Source organism: Phocoena sinus, chromosome 20 (assembly GCF_008692025.1).
Source record: "Phocoena sinus isolate mPhoSin1 chromosome 20, mPhoSin1.pri, whole genome shotgun sequence".
In the NCBI taxonomy this organism is placed as follows: Eukaryota; Metazoa; Chordata; class Mammalia; order Artiodactyla; family Phocoenidae; genus Phocoena; species Phocoena sinus.
In genome coordinates this window covers 11,451,082-11,467,680 of record NC_045782.1, presented here as the reverse complement: position 1 = coordinate 11,467,680, position 16,599 = coordinate 11,451,082, and the positions used below count along the sequence as shown (strand labels likewise).

At 42.8% G+C, this 16,599-nt stretch overlaps 1 protein-coding gene across 1 annotated transcript in view; it reads right to left on the bottom strand.

Moving 5' to 3' along the window:
- ZZEF1 (zinc finger ZZ-type and EF-hand domain containing 1) overlaps positions 1-16,599 on the bottom strand; it is a 112,748-nt gene that overhangs the window by 88,907 nt on the left and 7,242 nt on the right. The window contains 3 exon segments of the mRNA XM_032615536.1: positions 1,181-1,352; positions 2,854-3,048; positions 6,543-6,687. Of these exon segments, the coding sequence (XP_032471427.1) occupies positions 1,181-1,352; positions 2,854-3,048; positions 6,543-6,687 (512 nt within the window).

Genomic DNA, 16,599 nt, shown 5'->3' with positions numbered 1-16,599 from the left:
TGCATGCAAAGAACTGGGTATAGTCCCTCATGTATAGATGGCTAAAGAGCATATTTATCCTCTATGAGAAAACAAGGTAATTATTTCTACTTCCACCAGCTGAAATCAGCCCATTTTCTGAAGGGACAGGTGAAATTTTAGATAGCAGCTTCATCATAGTTTACTGTCATCTATTCCACTCCAGTGGGGGAGTTCCCTGGCGGTTCAGTGGTTAGGACTCCGTGCTTCCATTGCAGGGGGTACAGGCTCGATCCCTGGTCAGGGAACTAAGATCCCCCCACGTGCTGTGTGGGGGTGGGGGAAAAAAAATTCCACTCCAGGATTCCTGACCACCCCCGTTCCCTCTTTCTCTACTAAACTGGCCAACTTAGTTGTACACAAATTTTTTAAATGTGCAGAAAAAATCTTGAGAAGTAAAATCACATCAGATACAAGAAAAGTACTTGTCCCTTGTGATATTAATCTTCCTGAAAACCTAGTGAAAAAGATATGAAATCCGTAACATAAAATGTCAAATGCTAATTTTCTCCCTTAAAATACCAAGTAATTATCCATATTTATGAATATATGAAGCAGGTTAGAAAATTTTACATGGTTCCTTTAACTTGATTCTTTTCTTTTTTAATAATTTTTTTCATAGATTTATTTTTATTTATTTATTTATTTTTGGCTGCATTGGGTCTTCATTGCTGCGTGCGGGCTTTCTGGTTGCAGTGGCTTCTAGTTGCAGCGAGCAGGGGCTACTCTTTGTTGTGGTGCGCAGGCTTCTCATTGCAGTGGCTTCTCTTGTTATGGAGCATGAGCTCTAGGTGTGCAGGCTTCAGTAGTTGTGGCACGTGGGCTCAGTAGTTGTGGCTCGCGGGCTCTAGAGCGCAGCCTCAGTAGTTGTGGCGCACAGGCCTAGTTGCTCCGTGGCAGGTGGGATCTTCCCGGACCAGGGCTCGAACCCGTGTCCCCTGCATTGGCAGGTGGATTCTTAACCACTGCGCCATCAGGGAAGCCCTAACTTGATTCTTAAAGCATCTTTCCAGATAGTCACAAGAAGAAAAACACTAGCCAGTTAAGTAGAAAATATTCTAAAATTTTAAAAAATAATTTTTTAACACATTGTTGGGATAAGAGAGAGAAAGTGGGTAATTTTCTTGGACTTTCTCTCAAGAATTGGTATTACAGCACCCACCGAATCCAGTGTGAGCGGGCACTGCCATCTGACTGCCAGTATGATGACGTTTCTCCATTTGTCATCTTGTCAATGTCTGCAGGGTTGGAGGATGTTTCTATATAAGCGTAGCACTTTGCTACTGACTTGAGTTTGTCCATCTCTGGACTTCTGGTTAGATCTCCAGGGCTCTCTGCAAGAAAAACCAGATATTATCATAACATCTCTTTCACAATGAATCTTTAAAAAGATCATTTAAAATATCTAGCAGAAATATGCTTGGCACTTTGGCCCTAGAAAAATAAAATCTCCTTCCAAATTGGAGAACATGTGTAAAGCAGAAGGACTGCTCCATGAGCTGACTGTAGTACAACACAAATCCACTGATATATCTGCAAAACCACCCAAGAGATGAATATGATGTCTTATAGTTTGAATTTACATTTCTTTAATTATGAGTGAGATTTTTTTAAGCCACTTGTTTGTAAGCCACTTGTGTTTCTGAGTATGGCCTGGTCCTGCCTTCATCTATTTTTGTTACTGGGTCACAAGTCTTCTTATCAATTAATATATTTTATGTACATTATGTAATGTATATATACACATACATAGTAAGTAATATTTACTGACTGTTTACTGTGAACCAGGCACTTTTCTACACACTTTTATGTATTAATTCATTTTAGAAATGAGGAAACTAAGGTAATTAAGTAATTGCCCAAGGTGAGAGTTAGTAAAAAAAAAAATTGAGTCTGTCACAATGTTACAAAATATACTTTTGTTCCCTAAAATGTCATTTGTCTTTTGACTCTGCTTATATTTTTTGCTGTACAGAAATTTAAATTTGCATATAGTCTAACTTATTAATCTTTTCTTTTGTAGTTTTTGAGTTTCATGTCCTGCTCAGAAAGGTTTTCCCATGTCAGGGTTTTTAGCTCTTACAGCTTTCTTTTTGGTTGGACTTTTTAATCCATCTGCAATTTATTTTCGTGAATACAGTGGGTTAAGAATCTTGTTTTATTTTTTTCTGCAAATGGCTAACCAGTTCCCTAACCCAACTTGTTTGCTAATTCACCTTTCCAACCTGACATGTAATGCTAACTATATCTGGTACTATATTCCCACATGTATTTGGGTCTATTTCTGGACTCATTATGTTCCACGGACCTGCCAATTCACAGTATCAACTTTTGTTGTGGTCACTAAGTTAGTCTGTAGTGGCTTCCCTCATTTACTTAACAACTATTCACAGAGTACCTACTACGCGGCAGGCATAGTTCCAGGTGCCAAGGATAATGAAGCGAACAGACAGACAAAAACGCAAGTACTAATGCTACAACCTCAGATGATGATAAGTGCCATTTAGACTATTAAACCTGCAAAGGGGATAGTAACCAAAAGGTGGGGAGTGTCAGGGGTGGGGGCATTAGTTAGATAAGAGTAATGAGAAAAGGCCTTCCTGAAGTCACATCTGAGCAGAGACTTGGGGTTATGAAGAGGGGGAGGGGGAGGGGAAGGAGAGGGGGAGGGGAAAGGCAGAGCAGGTCTTCATTCTTGTGCTACAAACTGGTCACTATTACATTTTCAGAAATAAAAGCAGGGAGAAGTGTTGACTCGTACTATCAATAAATACCACACTTGGAAGAAACGATGATCACGCCTTCTCAAGAACACCCCCACCCCTGCACACGTACCCTTTTCTTTTTGTACCAGTTGATCCAGAGAGTCCTTCAGAACAGAAGCCCTCATGGTGCTCATGTTATTGCAGTGGTCCAACATCGGGTAGGGGATGACGGTGCTAGAGAGCCGGTTGCGATGCAGGAAGCGCAGGATCATTGACGAGTGAACATCCAGGCCCTCCTTGGACTCTGAAAATATGTCTATGAAACCTAAACAGACAAAATCCATCTTTGGTGTTTTGGGGAACCCACCACAGTAGTTTCCACATCCCCTGCCTGGAGGCCTCTCTGAATTAGCTGAATTAAAAGCAGCCGGTAAGAATCCTCACTGATAGTTTCAGCTTTAATCACTGAAAAATCTAAAAAGGCTTTTAAGAAGTGAATCAGTGGTAACCTCAATTTAAAAATTAACTTCAAAAAAAAAAAAAATAAAATAAAATAAAATTTAACTTCATTGTAGTTTAACAGAAACTTTAGAAGACTCAGAATAGTGATTATTTGTTTCATTCCAAGCTTCAAATTTTTATAAGTTTAATTTATAAACCTAAATACTAACTTGAAATTTTTAAAGAAGTTTTGCATATAGAATGTGGGCTAGGAATAAAGTTTATCACGTTAGAGAGTAAAGGCATAACTGCTTTTATACTAAGCTACAAAAAACCACAATAATGAAAATATAACCACTGCCCTGACCACAATTCCCGATGGCATCTTATAGTTTTTAAGGTCCTTCCACACACAGCACCTCTTTTGGTCCCCACAATAAGGTGGGGGGGTGGAGGGTGGGGGAGAGAAGGCACCGAAGGTACTGGTATCCTCCTCTTACAACTGAGGAAAACAAGGCTCAGGTGACAGACCAAGACAACAAAAAAGGGGTAGGACCGGAAGTAGCTCCTCGCACTGCCTCCAAGTGCTCCTTCCATCATTCCAGTTTTTTCTCTCCAGTGTGGCTCCTCTGGAGTCTCCCCCATCTGTCCATCCCTCTGGCCACTGCCCAGGCTCTGGCCTCAACACCACCACTCATACACCTCCCCAGATATCCTAAGCGGCTCCCCTGGCTGCATTTTGTCTGACATTAACTTGAGTAATCTTACAAAAACACAAAACAGGCCATGTCTACCCTCTTCAAAATCCTTTCATGGTTCCTCATAACCTACAATAATATGCTTTGAACTGAGGTGCACATAACCCAGGCGGTTAAGTGAAGAGAGAATAAACATGGCAGCTTTTCCTGGAGCTCAGATATGCTTGTAGATTTGGGGAGGATTTGTTTTTCTTTTCGTTTTGTTTTCTAATTAAAACAAAAGTATATTATAATTGTATCATTTGATAAACTGTCACAAACTGAACACACCCACGTAAGCAGCACCTAGAGCAGGACTCCAGAAGTCTGCAGGAGAAACTACTTTTAAGCGTGAAACAGAAACATTATATGAGAGCAGAAGGAAACTTTGCTTTGATTTTTTTTTCTTTTTGCGGTATGCGGGCCTCTCACTGTTGTGGCCTCTCCCATTGCGGAGCACAGGCTCTGGACGCGCAGGCTCAGTGGCCATGGCTCATGGGCCCAGCCGCTCCACAGCATGTGGGATCTTCCCAGACCGGGGCACGAACCTGTGTCCCCTGCATCGGCAGGCAGACTCTCAACCACTGTGCCACCAGGGAAGCCCTGCATTGATTTTTAAAGATAAACGTAAGATTGCAGAGAAACTGTGCCCTTGAAGCAGCCCATTTGATTCTGCCCCCTACACAAAACCCATAGACACTGGTTTGATTTCCCAAGCCGCAGAAGTTGATGCCACCCCTTGCCTCTCCTCTTACAGTTCTTTCCTAAGCAGAGGCCCACAGTAATACCCAAACCTCACATGATGACGCTGCTGATGCTGCTCTGATCTCAGAATCCATGTGATGCTTGTAATGGGAAAACTTTTGTCATAGGCTGAAACAGTCCCAGTAAAGGGACTGTCTCTCTTTTAAACATTCAGCACCCATACAATGAGAAACAAAAGGAATAAGTGTCAGTCTGGGTTAGGCAGAGGGACCAGGGAACTAGGATCCCACCAAAGAGGTGAGGTCAGCTCACCAAGGTTCAAGCCTAGGACTGTGTTTTAAAGTTGGCTGTTGATAAAAATTTTGAGTAGAGAAAGTCCTAACTCATTGGGATTTCCCTGGTGATCCAGTGGGTAAGACTCTGAGCTCCTAATGCAGGGGGCCTGGGTTCCATCCCTGGTTGGGGAACTAGATCCCGCATGCATGCCACAACGAAGAGTCCGCATGCCGCAACTAAAACCCGGTGCAGCCAAAATAAATAAATGAAATAATAAATAATTTTTAAAAATAAAGTAGCGCTACCTTCAGTGTTGTAATTAAACAAAAGAAAGAAAGAAAGAAGTCCTAACTCACAACCCTGCTAATAAGGTAAGAACCTTGGGATCTGGACCCCCAACTTTTCTAACCTATCTCCCCCTCTCCTCAAGGCCTCCCAGAGCAATGGTGCACTAACTATTGGTGGATCCCCTGGTCTCCACTCCTCTCCTCTCCTCCCAAAACATCTCTTTGAAGTGTTCAAATAAACTCCTGCTGCTATCCACATGCTGGTAACACAGAGGTGGGAGTAACACGTAAATGCCAAGATGTAAGTTAGTTATGCATAATTCAAAGCATAATTTTAAACTGCCATGAGAATAGGAGAAATTTAACATGTACAGGTTACCTATAATGCTCTATAAAAATTACGCAATTAAAGACAATTTGAGGAAGAGTGGAAATAGGCATTCTTCATTGAGATACAGAAACCATCCTTCCCTAGCTCAATAGATCCTCAGCAGGAAGTCAGAGAGGTCAAGACCATCAGTTACATTCATGTATCCAACAAGTCTATCTGCCTCCTTGCTGCTGGAGCTCAGGCTCTATACTAAGTATTATGACTCTAAGTACACAGAGCAGGAAAAGCTCTTGGATAAGATAAACTGAACCAAAAAGATGATATGCCAAGTTTTTTTTTCCCTTTCAAACTCAATTGTTTTCTCACTAGAAAAAAAAAAAAGTAATATTATTTTGATTCTGTTCCTGAGTCCCCCAAAGAAACCATCAAAAACATAGACAAAATTTTTTCATAGGTATAATGTAGAAGTATTGCTTAATTTTAAGCTATTTTTATTCTTACTTAAATTTCTGAGTGATAGCTTTCTAAAAAAAACACTGGGTGCCTACCATGTCCCAAAAATTGTACTAAATGTGAGGACACAACAGAAATAAAAGAGAAGGCTCCCTGCCCTCGTGGAGCTCACAGGATAAGAGTGAAGACAGACATATACAAATAAGTGAGTAATAATTAATTAATTACAACAGTAATATGTTGCAAAAAACAAATGCAGGATGCTAAGAGAACATACAGTTGGGGCCAAGGAAGGCCAAGGAAGGCTTCTTGAGAGACTGAAATAAAGAGATTCACTAAGGAAGGCAGTCTCATGACAAAAGTTCATAAACACATGGTAGAACTGCTCAACCAACACTGTACTGGGAAGCAAGAGAAATGATTATACTGAACACTAATTCAGACCACGAGCTTAATATCGACTATCAGAGAAGCACATTTATTTCATGGTGCCCACAAGTCTGCCTAATTACAACCCACATTATAGCAAAGTTCATTTGGGCTTTAAGAGAGCGTTCCTCAGCATTCAGCGCTCAGATGACAGCCTTACCTGGAACAAGAGAACAGGCTTGCAGCTGTCTGATGATATGGCTCAGCTCCCCTTGAAGATTAGCTCCACTGGAATTCTTGAGAGCCTCCAACATGTTCTCAGCATCAACAGTACCATCACCCTCGGCGTCAAACTGGGCAAAGGCCTAAAAGAAGAGATGCAAAAAAATCAGGTCTGTTCCAAATCCTGAATAATTTTTTTGACACTTCCCAAGGCCAGTGATTTTGGTTGTTATTGTTGTTGTGGAAAGAGTTCCTATACATCATTCAAAGAACAAATACATTCAGGATAGTAACTCACTATGCTCTGCAGAACGTGTGTATAAGTACTGCTACATGTACGCACAATTTCATCATCTCATCCTTCAAGAGAGTAAGCCCCCTTCCCCCAAATAATTTCAGAAGAAAGCAACTACTGCAAAAATGTTCAACTGGTTACAAAGTGCCAAAAACAAAGCATTGGCTTAGGGTAGCACCTCAGGTTTATCTGGGCTTTTTCTTTTAAACACTCTTTGGACACGAGAGCTAACTTGGTTTATCTATTTCATAGCCCTGTTTTTACTAACCTTTAACCATAATCTAATTTGCTCCCTGTTCATGTTGGGTCATCTGGGGAACCGGGTACAGCATGGGATTTGGCTTGAATCCTGCTCTGTCACTAACTGTCCATGTGACTTTACACACATTTCTTTGCCTCCGTAAGCCTCAGCTTCTTGATCTGAACAATGGAGCAAATATTACCAAACTCACAGACTGCTGCCTGGATTAAGTAACATTGGCACAGAGCCCAGTATAGTGAAAGCACAGGAGCAGTGCAAAGTGGTCCTCTTCTCCTTTCTAATCTGCACTGTTACCTCCTCTTGTGTCCCTGACCCTCTCTCACATCCTGAAGACTTTCCTCACCCAGCAGCTGCCCCTCTCCCCAGATCTCAAGCCCTCCTTCATCAGGGGCTTCTTTCTTCCTGCAGATACACTCACTCACAAACATCCCTCACCATGAAATACTTTAGGAGTCTTCTACCTCCTTTCTAAGTAATCCTCTCTTCTTAAAACTCCTGCCCTCTTTCCCTACTTCCCCGCTCCAAGAAAAATGGAAATGTCCCACTGATGATTCATGACTGACACAAATACCCCTATTTCCATCACAGACCTCTGAACAATGCAGTGTTTAATAGGAACATATGCAAATTCCTGTGTTTGGGTCCAAAAACCATGGACATAAATGCAGGAAGGGGGACAGAGTTTAGAGGTAGAATGTGGGAGAAAGATTACAGCATTCTTGGGGAGGCGGGTGGGAGGGAGGCTCGAGAGGGAGGGGATATGTGTATACATATAGCTGATTCACTTTGTTCTACAGCAGAAACTAACGCAACATTGTAAAACAATTATACTCCAATAAAAAAAAAAAAGATTGGGGCTTCCCTGGTGGCGCAGTGGTTAAGAATCCACCTGCCAATGCAGGGGACATGGGTTCGAGTCCTGGTCCAGGAAGATCCCACATGCCGTGAAGCAACTAAGCCCGTGCACCACAACTACTGAGGCTGCGCTCTAGAGCCCGTGAGCCACAGCTACCAAAGCCTGCGTGCCACAACTACTGAAGCCCACGTGCCTAGAGCCTGTGCTCTGCAACAAGAGAAGCAACCACAGTGAGAAGCCCACGCACCGTGGCAAAGAGTGGCCCCCGCTCTCTGCAACTAGAGGTAGCCCGTGCACAGCAATGAAGACCCAGTGCAGCCAAAAATACAAATAAATAAAATAAATAAATTTGTTTAAAAAAAGAGAGACATTATACCATTCTTTTTGCCTCTACTTCTTTTGGGGGATTATCCAAAGAGTTAACAGGCTACATTAATCCAAAAAGTTATCAAAGGCTACACTAATGAAGGCATAATGCTCAGAAGGAGGGAAGATACCATCCTGTTCTTTTCTGATTAGACCCAATCAGGAAAGCTAAGCTTAGCTGGGAAGTCACACACCCAAAGTAAATGAAACAGAAGAGATCAGAGGAAAGAGATCCTGATGAAGAGAAGACTAGAAATTGCCCTGTGAGAAGAGCTGAAGGACCATGGAATCTTCAGTGAGGGGGAAAGATGACTGGGAGTTAATAGACTCCTCTTCAAATACCTGATGGGTTGTAACAGGAAGGAGCAGTTAAGGTCATTAGATAGAAGCTAGAGGGAAAAGCTCATCATAAAGATGGATGTGTCTGGATGAATGGATAAAGAAGATGTGGTACATATATAATGGAATATTACTCAGCCATAAAAAGAAATGAAATTGGGTCATTCGTAGAGATGCGGATGGACCTAGAGTCTGTCATACAGAGTGAAGTCAGAAAGAAAAACAAATATCGTATATTAATGCATATGTGTGGAATCTAGAAAAATGGTACAGATGAACCTACTTGCAGGGCAGGAGCAGAGATGCAGACGTAGAGAACGGACGTTTGGACATGGTGGGGAAGGGGAGTGTGGGATGAATTGGGAGATTAGGTTTGACATAAATACACTACCATGTGTAAAACAGATAGCTAGTGGGAAACTGCTGTGTAACAGGGAGCTCAGCTTGGTGCTATGTGATGGCCTAGTTGGGTGGGATGGAGGCAGGGCGGGGAACGGAGGTGCAAGAGGCAGGGGATGTGCGTATGCATATGGCTGATTCACTTCACTGTGCAGCAGAAACTAACACAACATTTTAAAGCAACTGTACTCCAATTAAATAAATAAATAACCTGCTGTATAAAAACAAATAAAATTCAATAAATAAATAAAATGAGATCAATATTTTATAAAATTAGTAAAATACTTATGCTTCATCAAAATAAAAAAAGATGGATGTGTCTGCTGTTAGTGGGGTATAAAGATGGATTAGGAAGCTCTAGAAGGAATGCCCACCTCATCCCTCAAGGCTTCAGAGCAACAGCTAGACAACCAGCCAATAGGAGTGTTCAAAGAAGTCATACTAAACAAATGCATTTACCTCCGCTCCCTCATGAAATCCCACTAAGACAATATTATAAAGGGATTTTTTGTTTTAACCATAAGGACAAAGAGAACAGGAGATGTTACAATAGCAACAAAATTTTGGAAGCTGGGAAGCAGATGGATGAATAGTACCTCTCTAAATAAAACTGTATGTACACTGGATATATCAGCCATAAAGGGAGATTTGTGGGACAACTGGATACATTTTGGGGGGGCCTGGGTATTAATTAAACAGAAATTAATGGAACAGTGAAGACCACTAACTGAAAACACTAGGCTACAGAAGAATATTAGAGAATGATCTCCTGTTAGTTTGAACAAAAAAGCAAATACGCACTTCCCACTTTGGTACCAAATATATATAGATAGATACATAGATATATCTGAAAGAATAAACATCAAGATGTTAATAGTGGTAATATAGCAATCTACATATGTTGCTTTTATAATAATAAAGAGGAAATTATAAATATTAAGAAATTTTAAGCCCACCCCAATATAAAAAGTAGAGCCAATGGATATGGAGGGAGGTAGCGCAGAAGCACACCTCTGTCTGCCCTGAGGTCCCAGGATGTGAATACGCAGTACCGATAACAGCTACCTCCCAACTCCTTCACATTACAGCATAGTGAGAAAATAGTATTTGCATGACTCAGCGTCTGAGGGGATTAGTACAGCTGTAACCCATTAAATTGGGACTGACAGATGGTTTGGGAAGCTCTGAATTAATAGCACTGAATTTGAGCACTGGCTAAATTTTAAGCAGTGTACATATCATTTATTCCTTATAACAGCAAAAGACCTTACTATTTAACCTCCCCATTTTATAGTTGTACAGAGAGGTTGGAGAACTTGCCCAAGGTCACACAGCTAGTATTCGACTACAAAGCCCCCAGAGCTCATGTTCTTCACCATTCTCCTTCCTTTGACCAGATAACACCTGGGGTTCCTTGCGGTCCGGAGACCAAGTGCTCAAAACGCCTCTCTTATCCATCTCTTTCCTGCATCTGTAAAATTTGCTCTCAGCACCTTGTGCCCATGTTAACTCAGTATCAACCTTAAAACTGAGACTCACTCTCTAAATTTCAAATAGTACTCAAGTCCTACTCCTACCAGAACTTCTGCACTTCGAGTGCCACCTGCATCTCAAGTGCTGTTTGTTCCCAAATTCCCACACAACTCCTGCCGTTTATGGCTGATAAAAATCCTATATAAGCAAGGCTATACAAACGGTGACATTATGCTATTTTTAACAGACTCTGTTGATCTGTCAATAGTTAATGGATATGATAAAGAGAATTTTCAAACAAACAAAATAAAGACAGTTCGGGTGAGAAAAAATATCAGAAGAGCGTTGCTAACAGCTTCACCAAACAAATACGTGATTTCCTAACAGTCAGAAATTGTCCTTAAAGAGGGGCTTCCCTGGTGGTGCAGTGGTTAAGAATCCTCCTGACAATGCAGTGGACACGGGTTTGAGCCCTGGTCCAGGAAGATCCCACATACCGCGGAGCAACTAAGCCCGTGCACCACAACTACTGAGCCTGCGCTCTAGAGCCCACGAGCCACAACTACTGAAGCTGGTGCCTAGAGCCGTACTCAGCAACAAGAGAAACCACCACAATGAGAAGCCCGCACACCACAACAAAGAATAGCCCCCGCTCAACGCAACTAGAGAAAGCCTGCACGCAGCAACAAAGACCCAACACGGCCAAAAATAATTAATTAAAAAATTTTAAAAAAGGAATCGTCCTATATACACACTAACAAACGTAGTAAGGTAGATAGCTGGGGGGAAGCAGCCGCAAGGCACAGGGATATTAGCTCGGTGCTTTGTGACAGCCTGGAAGGGTGGGATGGGGAGAGTGGGAGGGAGGGAGACGCAAGAGGGAAGACATATGGGAACATATGTATATGTATAGCTGATTCACTTTGTTATAAAGCAGAAACTAACACACCATTGTAAAGCAATTATACCCCAATAAAGATGTTTAAAAAAAAAAAAAAAAAAAAGGAATCGTCCTTAAAGAAATGCACAAGTTGTAAAATCTAACACATAACATCTAGTTTGTTTCACAGAAGCCAATTTACTTAGCAGTTATTCAACACCATCCGACAGGCAGCCATATATACTTGACCCATGGTTGGGTATGTGCATATTGGGATTCAGGGCATAGTCCTTGCTCTCCAAAATCCTTACAGCCTAGAAGAAGACAGATACGTAAACCGAGAGCAGCAATGTGATAGGTGTGATAATTATAATATAGAAGTAACAGCATAAATAACTATAATAGCTGATACTTACTATTAAGTAAGCATTTACTAGGCACCAGACAGAGTTCTAAGTACCTCACCTGCATCAACTCATATTTTCCACAACCCTAAGGTCGGTACTATCGCTTTACTAGAGAGGGAAAGAGAAGTTAAGCATTTTGTTCAAGGTCACATGGTTAGTACTGGTAAATGATGGAGCTTGGATTCCAATCCTGGTTTGATCTGGGACTCCACACTGTCGACCACTATGCCATGAGCTAACAGAAGCACTCCAGAAGCCAGAAGCCCAGGAGGGGTAGGGGTGTTTGGGGGAAATGGCCCTCAGAAAAATGACCCTTGAATTGAGCCTTAATGAATAACTAGGAATTTGCAAGGATATGAAGACAGGGAGGCCATCCTGGGTAGAGGGGACAGAGTGTGAGAACAGACACAGAGTGCACCACAGATCGTGAGAACTATAACCTACCTGTGGTGTGGAAAGGAGGCGGGGGCGGGGGATGAAGAGACACACAGAGGTCAGAAGAGAGAGAACCTGGCCAACCAGGCTACAGAGCTCAGATCTCGCAGCAAGGGTACCATGAGGCTGCTGGAGAAGACTAAGGGTGGAGGGGGCCGAGCCTCCCAGATCTATAAAGGCTCCCATATTGGAATGGACCTACAAATCTCTTAAAATATGTTCCTTTATACTGCTGAACCCCTTCTCCAGTGTCTCTGTGACATACATTGGTGACAGGAAGCTCATGTCTTGTGGCCAGTTGACAGCAACAATGCTCTTCTCTATATAAGAAATGGAAATCTCCATCCCTGATGTTACCACCCTATGGGGCCCTTCAGAACACATCTGTTCCTTCTACCCCAACACAGCCTGCAGATCACTAGAAACACTGATCAGGTCCTCCGAGTTTCTTCAAACCCTCTATCCTTCAGCCAGTTCTCTATGTGGTATGGCTTTTGGTCTCATTCCCATCCTGGCTGCCCCCTCCAAGATCCCTCCAATTTGACAATAAACCTCAGAGCAGCGCCTCTCAACTTTTATCGGCTGATCCACTATAAGACATACATTTTATATCATGAGCCAGTATACATGTAATTGGTATAAAAGTTTGGTGAAACAATGTACTTTTTCTTATCAGATATAATGTACCCTGATCTTTTCTATTCCATTCTACTCTTTCTTTTTTTTTTAACTTGCAGGTTAACACTGACTAAATAGGTTTCCAACCCACTGAAGGGACAGTCTGAAACTCACTGCCCTGGAACATGGGGCCCCAGACCCAACTGGATACACTGGGTCTAACCTTATGGTGCAAAGTAAAGCAAGTCTACTTTCACCTCTCTGCATACAGAGCAAGACCCCCAATTTCCATGGAGTCTCCACATAGACAGCAACCTGGACTGATCTGCTGTATTCCTCCTCCTCTCCTGCTCCAGGTCTCTTCCTGTCACACCCGCTACGTGCTCTGCCGTCCACATGACAACTATGCAGGCAGCTCCCAAGTGCAGGCATTATGCTAGGGATCATGTGGGAGATAAAGAGTATAACACAGACTAAGGGGAAATGTGGGTAAGAGATCAGTGTCACATGGACCTCTTACTTTCTGTGAGACCTGGGACAAGACTCTTGGCCTCTCTAAGTCTCAACTCCTCTTCCCACCCAACCTTCCTTCATAGCTTGTTGTGGGGGTCCAAAGGTTTCATGAACAAGTCTATGCCTAGTAAACTGCAAAGAACTATTAATACATTCTAATTAGAGGCCATAAGTGATACAACTCACAGACAAGAGACAGAAAAGTGGGCTGGCTGACTACAGATTTCCATCCCTTCGCCTTGGCCCGAGGGCAGCATGGGGCCGGGCTCAGACCATTCCTGTCTAACCTTCTTAACCACTACTGGAATCGAGACCACAGTACACATAGAGAATGAGCCAAAATCATCGCAGACCAGAACTGTGGGTTCAGACAAGCAGAATGCAATGCACCAGGCTTACATATAAAGGCTGCGCACTGGTTCAACTTGGAGAAGCACACTCCATCAGAAGTCAAAAGATCTAGGTCTGGTCCTAGTTCTGCCACCTGTTGGCTGAGTCACTTATCCATTTAAGGCCTTAGTTAACTCATCTGTAAGGCTGTTTCACATTCCATGTCTAGTGAAGTACTGAAGGGCTGTTACAGAAGATGGAGTAAACAATCCTAGAGCAGAGACAGAACAATAGAGAATAACACCACTAACAGCAACATTTACTGAGCATTAAGCATGTGCCAGACACTGTTCTAAGGGATTTACATGAATTCATTTAATCCTCACACTGACTATATAAGGTAGATACTATTATTATGCTCATTTTATAGCTAAGGCAACTGAGACCCAGAGTGGTCATGTAAGTCAATCAAGGTCACATGGCTTGAGGATGGTGGAACTAGGAATTGCCCACAAGCAGGCTGAGTCCAGGGCCCAATTCTCACGCTCAGTCTAAAAAAGAACAGTGGAACAGGCAGACTTACAAATCGGCAAACTCGGAACTTCCCTGGTGGCGCAGTGGTTAAGAGTCAGTCTGCCAATGCAGGGGACACGGGTTCGAGCCCTGGTCCAGAAAGTATCCCACATGCCGCAACTAAGCCCGTGCGCCACAACTACTGAGCCTGAGCTCTAGAGCCCATGAGCCACAACTACTGAGCCGACATACCACAGCTCTGAGGCCCGTGTGCCTAGAGTCCAGGCTCCACAAGAGAAGCCACCACAATGAGAAGCCCGTGCAGCACAACGAAGAGTGGCCTCCACTCGCCGCAACTAGAGAAAGCGCGCGCACAGCAACAAAGACCCAATGCAGTCAAAAATAAATTAATAAATAAATAAATAAATTTATTTAAAAAATGTAAAAATTAAATAAGTAAATAAATCAGAAACTCGCTAATACCTTTAACAGGCTAACTGTCCAAGATGTTACAGAAGTGATCCCGGGGCAGGTGGGGGACAGGCTGCCTGCAATGGCTACAAAGGTCCCATCCAACTCAGACTCTAGACCAGGTCCCAAAGAAACATCATTCCCCAAGTTTTGCTTTCTCTCACCTCAATATATTTCCACATGCTGTGCCTTTCAAATGGAATATCCCTTTCTTTCTTTGCCTGGCAAATTCTTTCAGCTTCTCAACCTCTGGTTTGGTGAAGCCTTTCCCAAACTCCCATGCTACTGTTAAATGCTTCTATGTGGTCCTTGAAAGTGGAAAGGGCTTAGCAGGGAGCAAAGGGCTGAAGTGAGAGAAAGGGAGCAAAGGACAAAATTCCCCTCATATATGGGTAACAGTAAATGGACCCGGCTGGCTAAATAGCACTGGGAGGTAAGAGTGGAAGGGTATAAAGACCTAAATGTTAAGACTAACATTTGATTCTGAAGGCAATGGGAAGCCAATGAAGTTTCTAAAGCAAGAGAGTCCATAACGAAGTGGTATTCTGGAAATCAGGGAAAGGCAAAACAGATCTGTGACCTTTCCTCCATAGCTCTCGTGGATTGTGAAGTTCTCCAAAAGAAAGCCAATACCATCACTCCCCCCAAAGCAAAGCACAAAGAGCCAGAATAACCTCCAATTCCCCCAGGATCTTCCTCTTCTGCACTGCCTCATCACTATCAATGGCCAACGCTTACTGAAGGCTTCCTGTGTGCTGGAGAAGTGCAGGCAGTGCCTCAGAGCCCCATGGCAGAGCAAGGCTGCACAGTGTGCTCTAAGTGCCAGAAGACCTGTACTGAACAGGAAACAAGAGCCTCACGGGTAGGACTGAAAATATGATTATATAGAAGCCATCTGAATCATGCCACGGGAAAGGCTTGGTCCTGACCAGGTGATGGTGCCAAGGCAGGGAATCTTGAAGAACTCATAGAAGCAAGGTCCACACACAGGACAAGGCAGGTGTCCCACAGGGGACAGAGGTAGATAAGGTCAGACAGGGAGACAGGCTGCCTGTGGGCTCCGACTCATTCAGAGGAATATGTACTTGATCCCTCAAGCAGTGGGGAGCCTCTACAGGCTCTGAGCTGAGGGTAAGCAATGCTTGTAGCCTGCTTCCGCGTTACGGTACATTCACATGTCTCTCACGCTGTGTCTTGACAGGGTACAGAATTACATCTGTATAATTCTATTTGCATAGTTCTTGGGCTCAGAGCCATTCTAAATTAATTGATCAATACTATGACATGATAATGCCAAGATGGTATTCTTCTCCAAATTTCCTCTAAACCCAACAGTGACTAAGAACCTTTTTAAGTCTTCACTAAAACTGTATTTAACTGTTTCCTCCAATGTCAAGAAATAACTTCTTGGGGATTCCCTGGTGGTCTAGTGGTTAGGACTCTGCGTTCTCACTGCTGAGGGCCCAGGTTCAATCCCTGGTCAGGAAACTAAAATCCCACAAACCGTGTGGTGTGGCAAAAAAAAAGAAAAGAGAAGAAAAATCTTATTAAAAGGTTACAGATTGAACATAAAATATGAGGTTGGAGAATGAGGACTGTACCATATTCAATCTGTCAAACCAAACTGAGGGCTCCATGGGGAAAATACCTACTGAGCACTGGCTATGAGCTGGGACTGTGCTAAGACAGTAAATAAATGAATAAAAATGGTCCTTCCTTAAATGGACAAACTCTTAGAAAGGTATAACTTTCCAAGACTGAACCAGGAAGAAACAGAAAATATGAACAGACCAATCACAAGTAATGAAATTGAAACTGTGATTAAAAATCTTCCAACAAACTAGGGCTTCCCTGGCGGTGCAGTGGTTGAGAGTCCGCCTGCAGATGCAGGGGACATG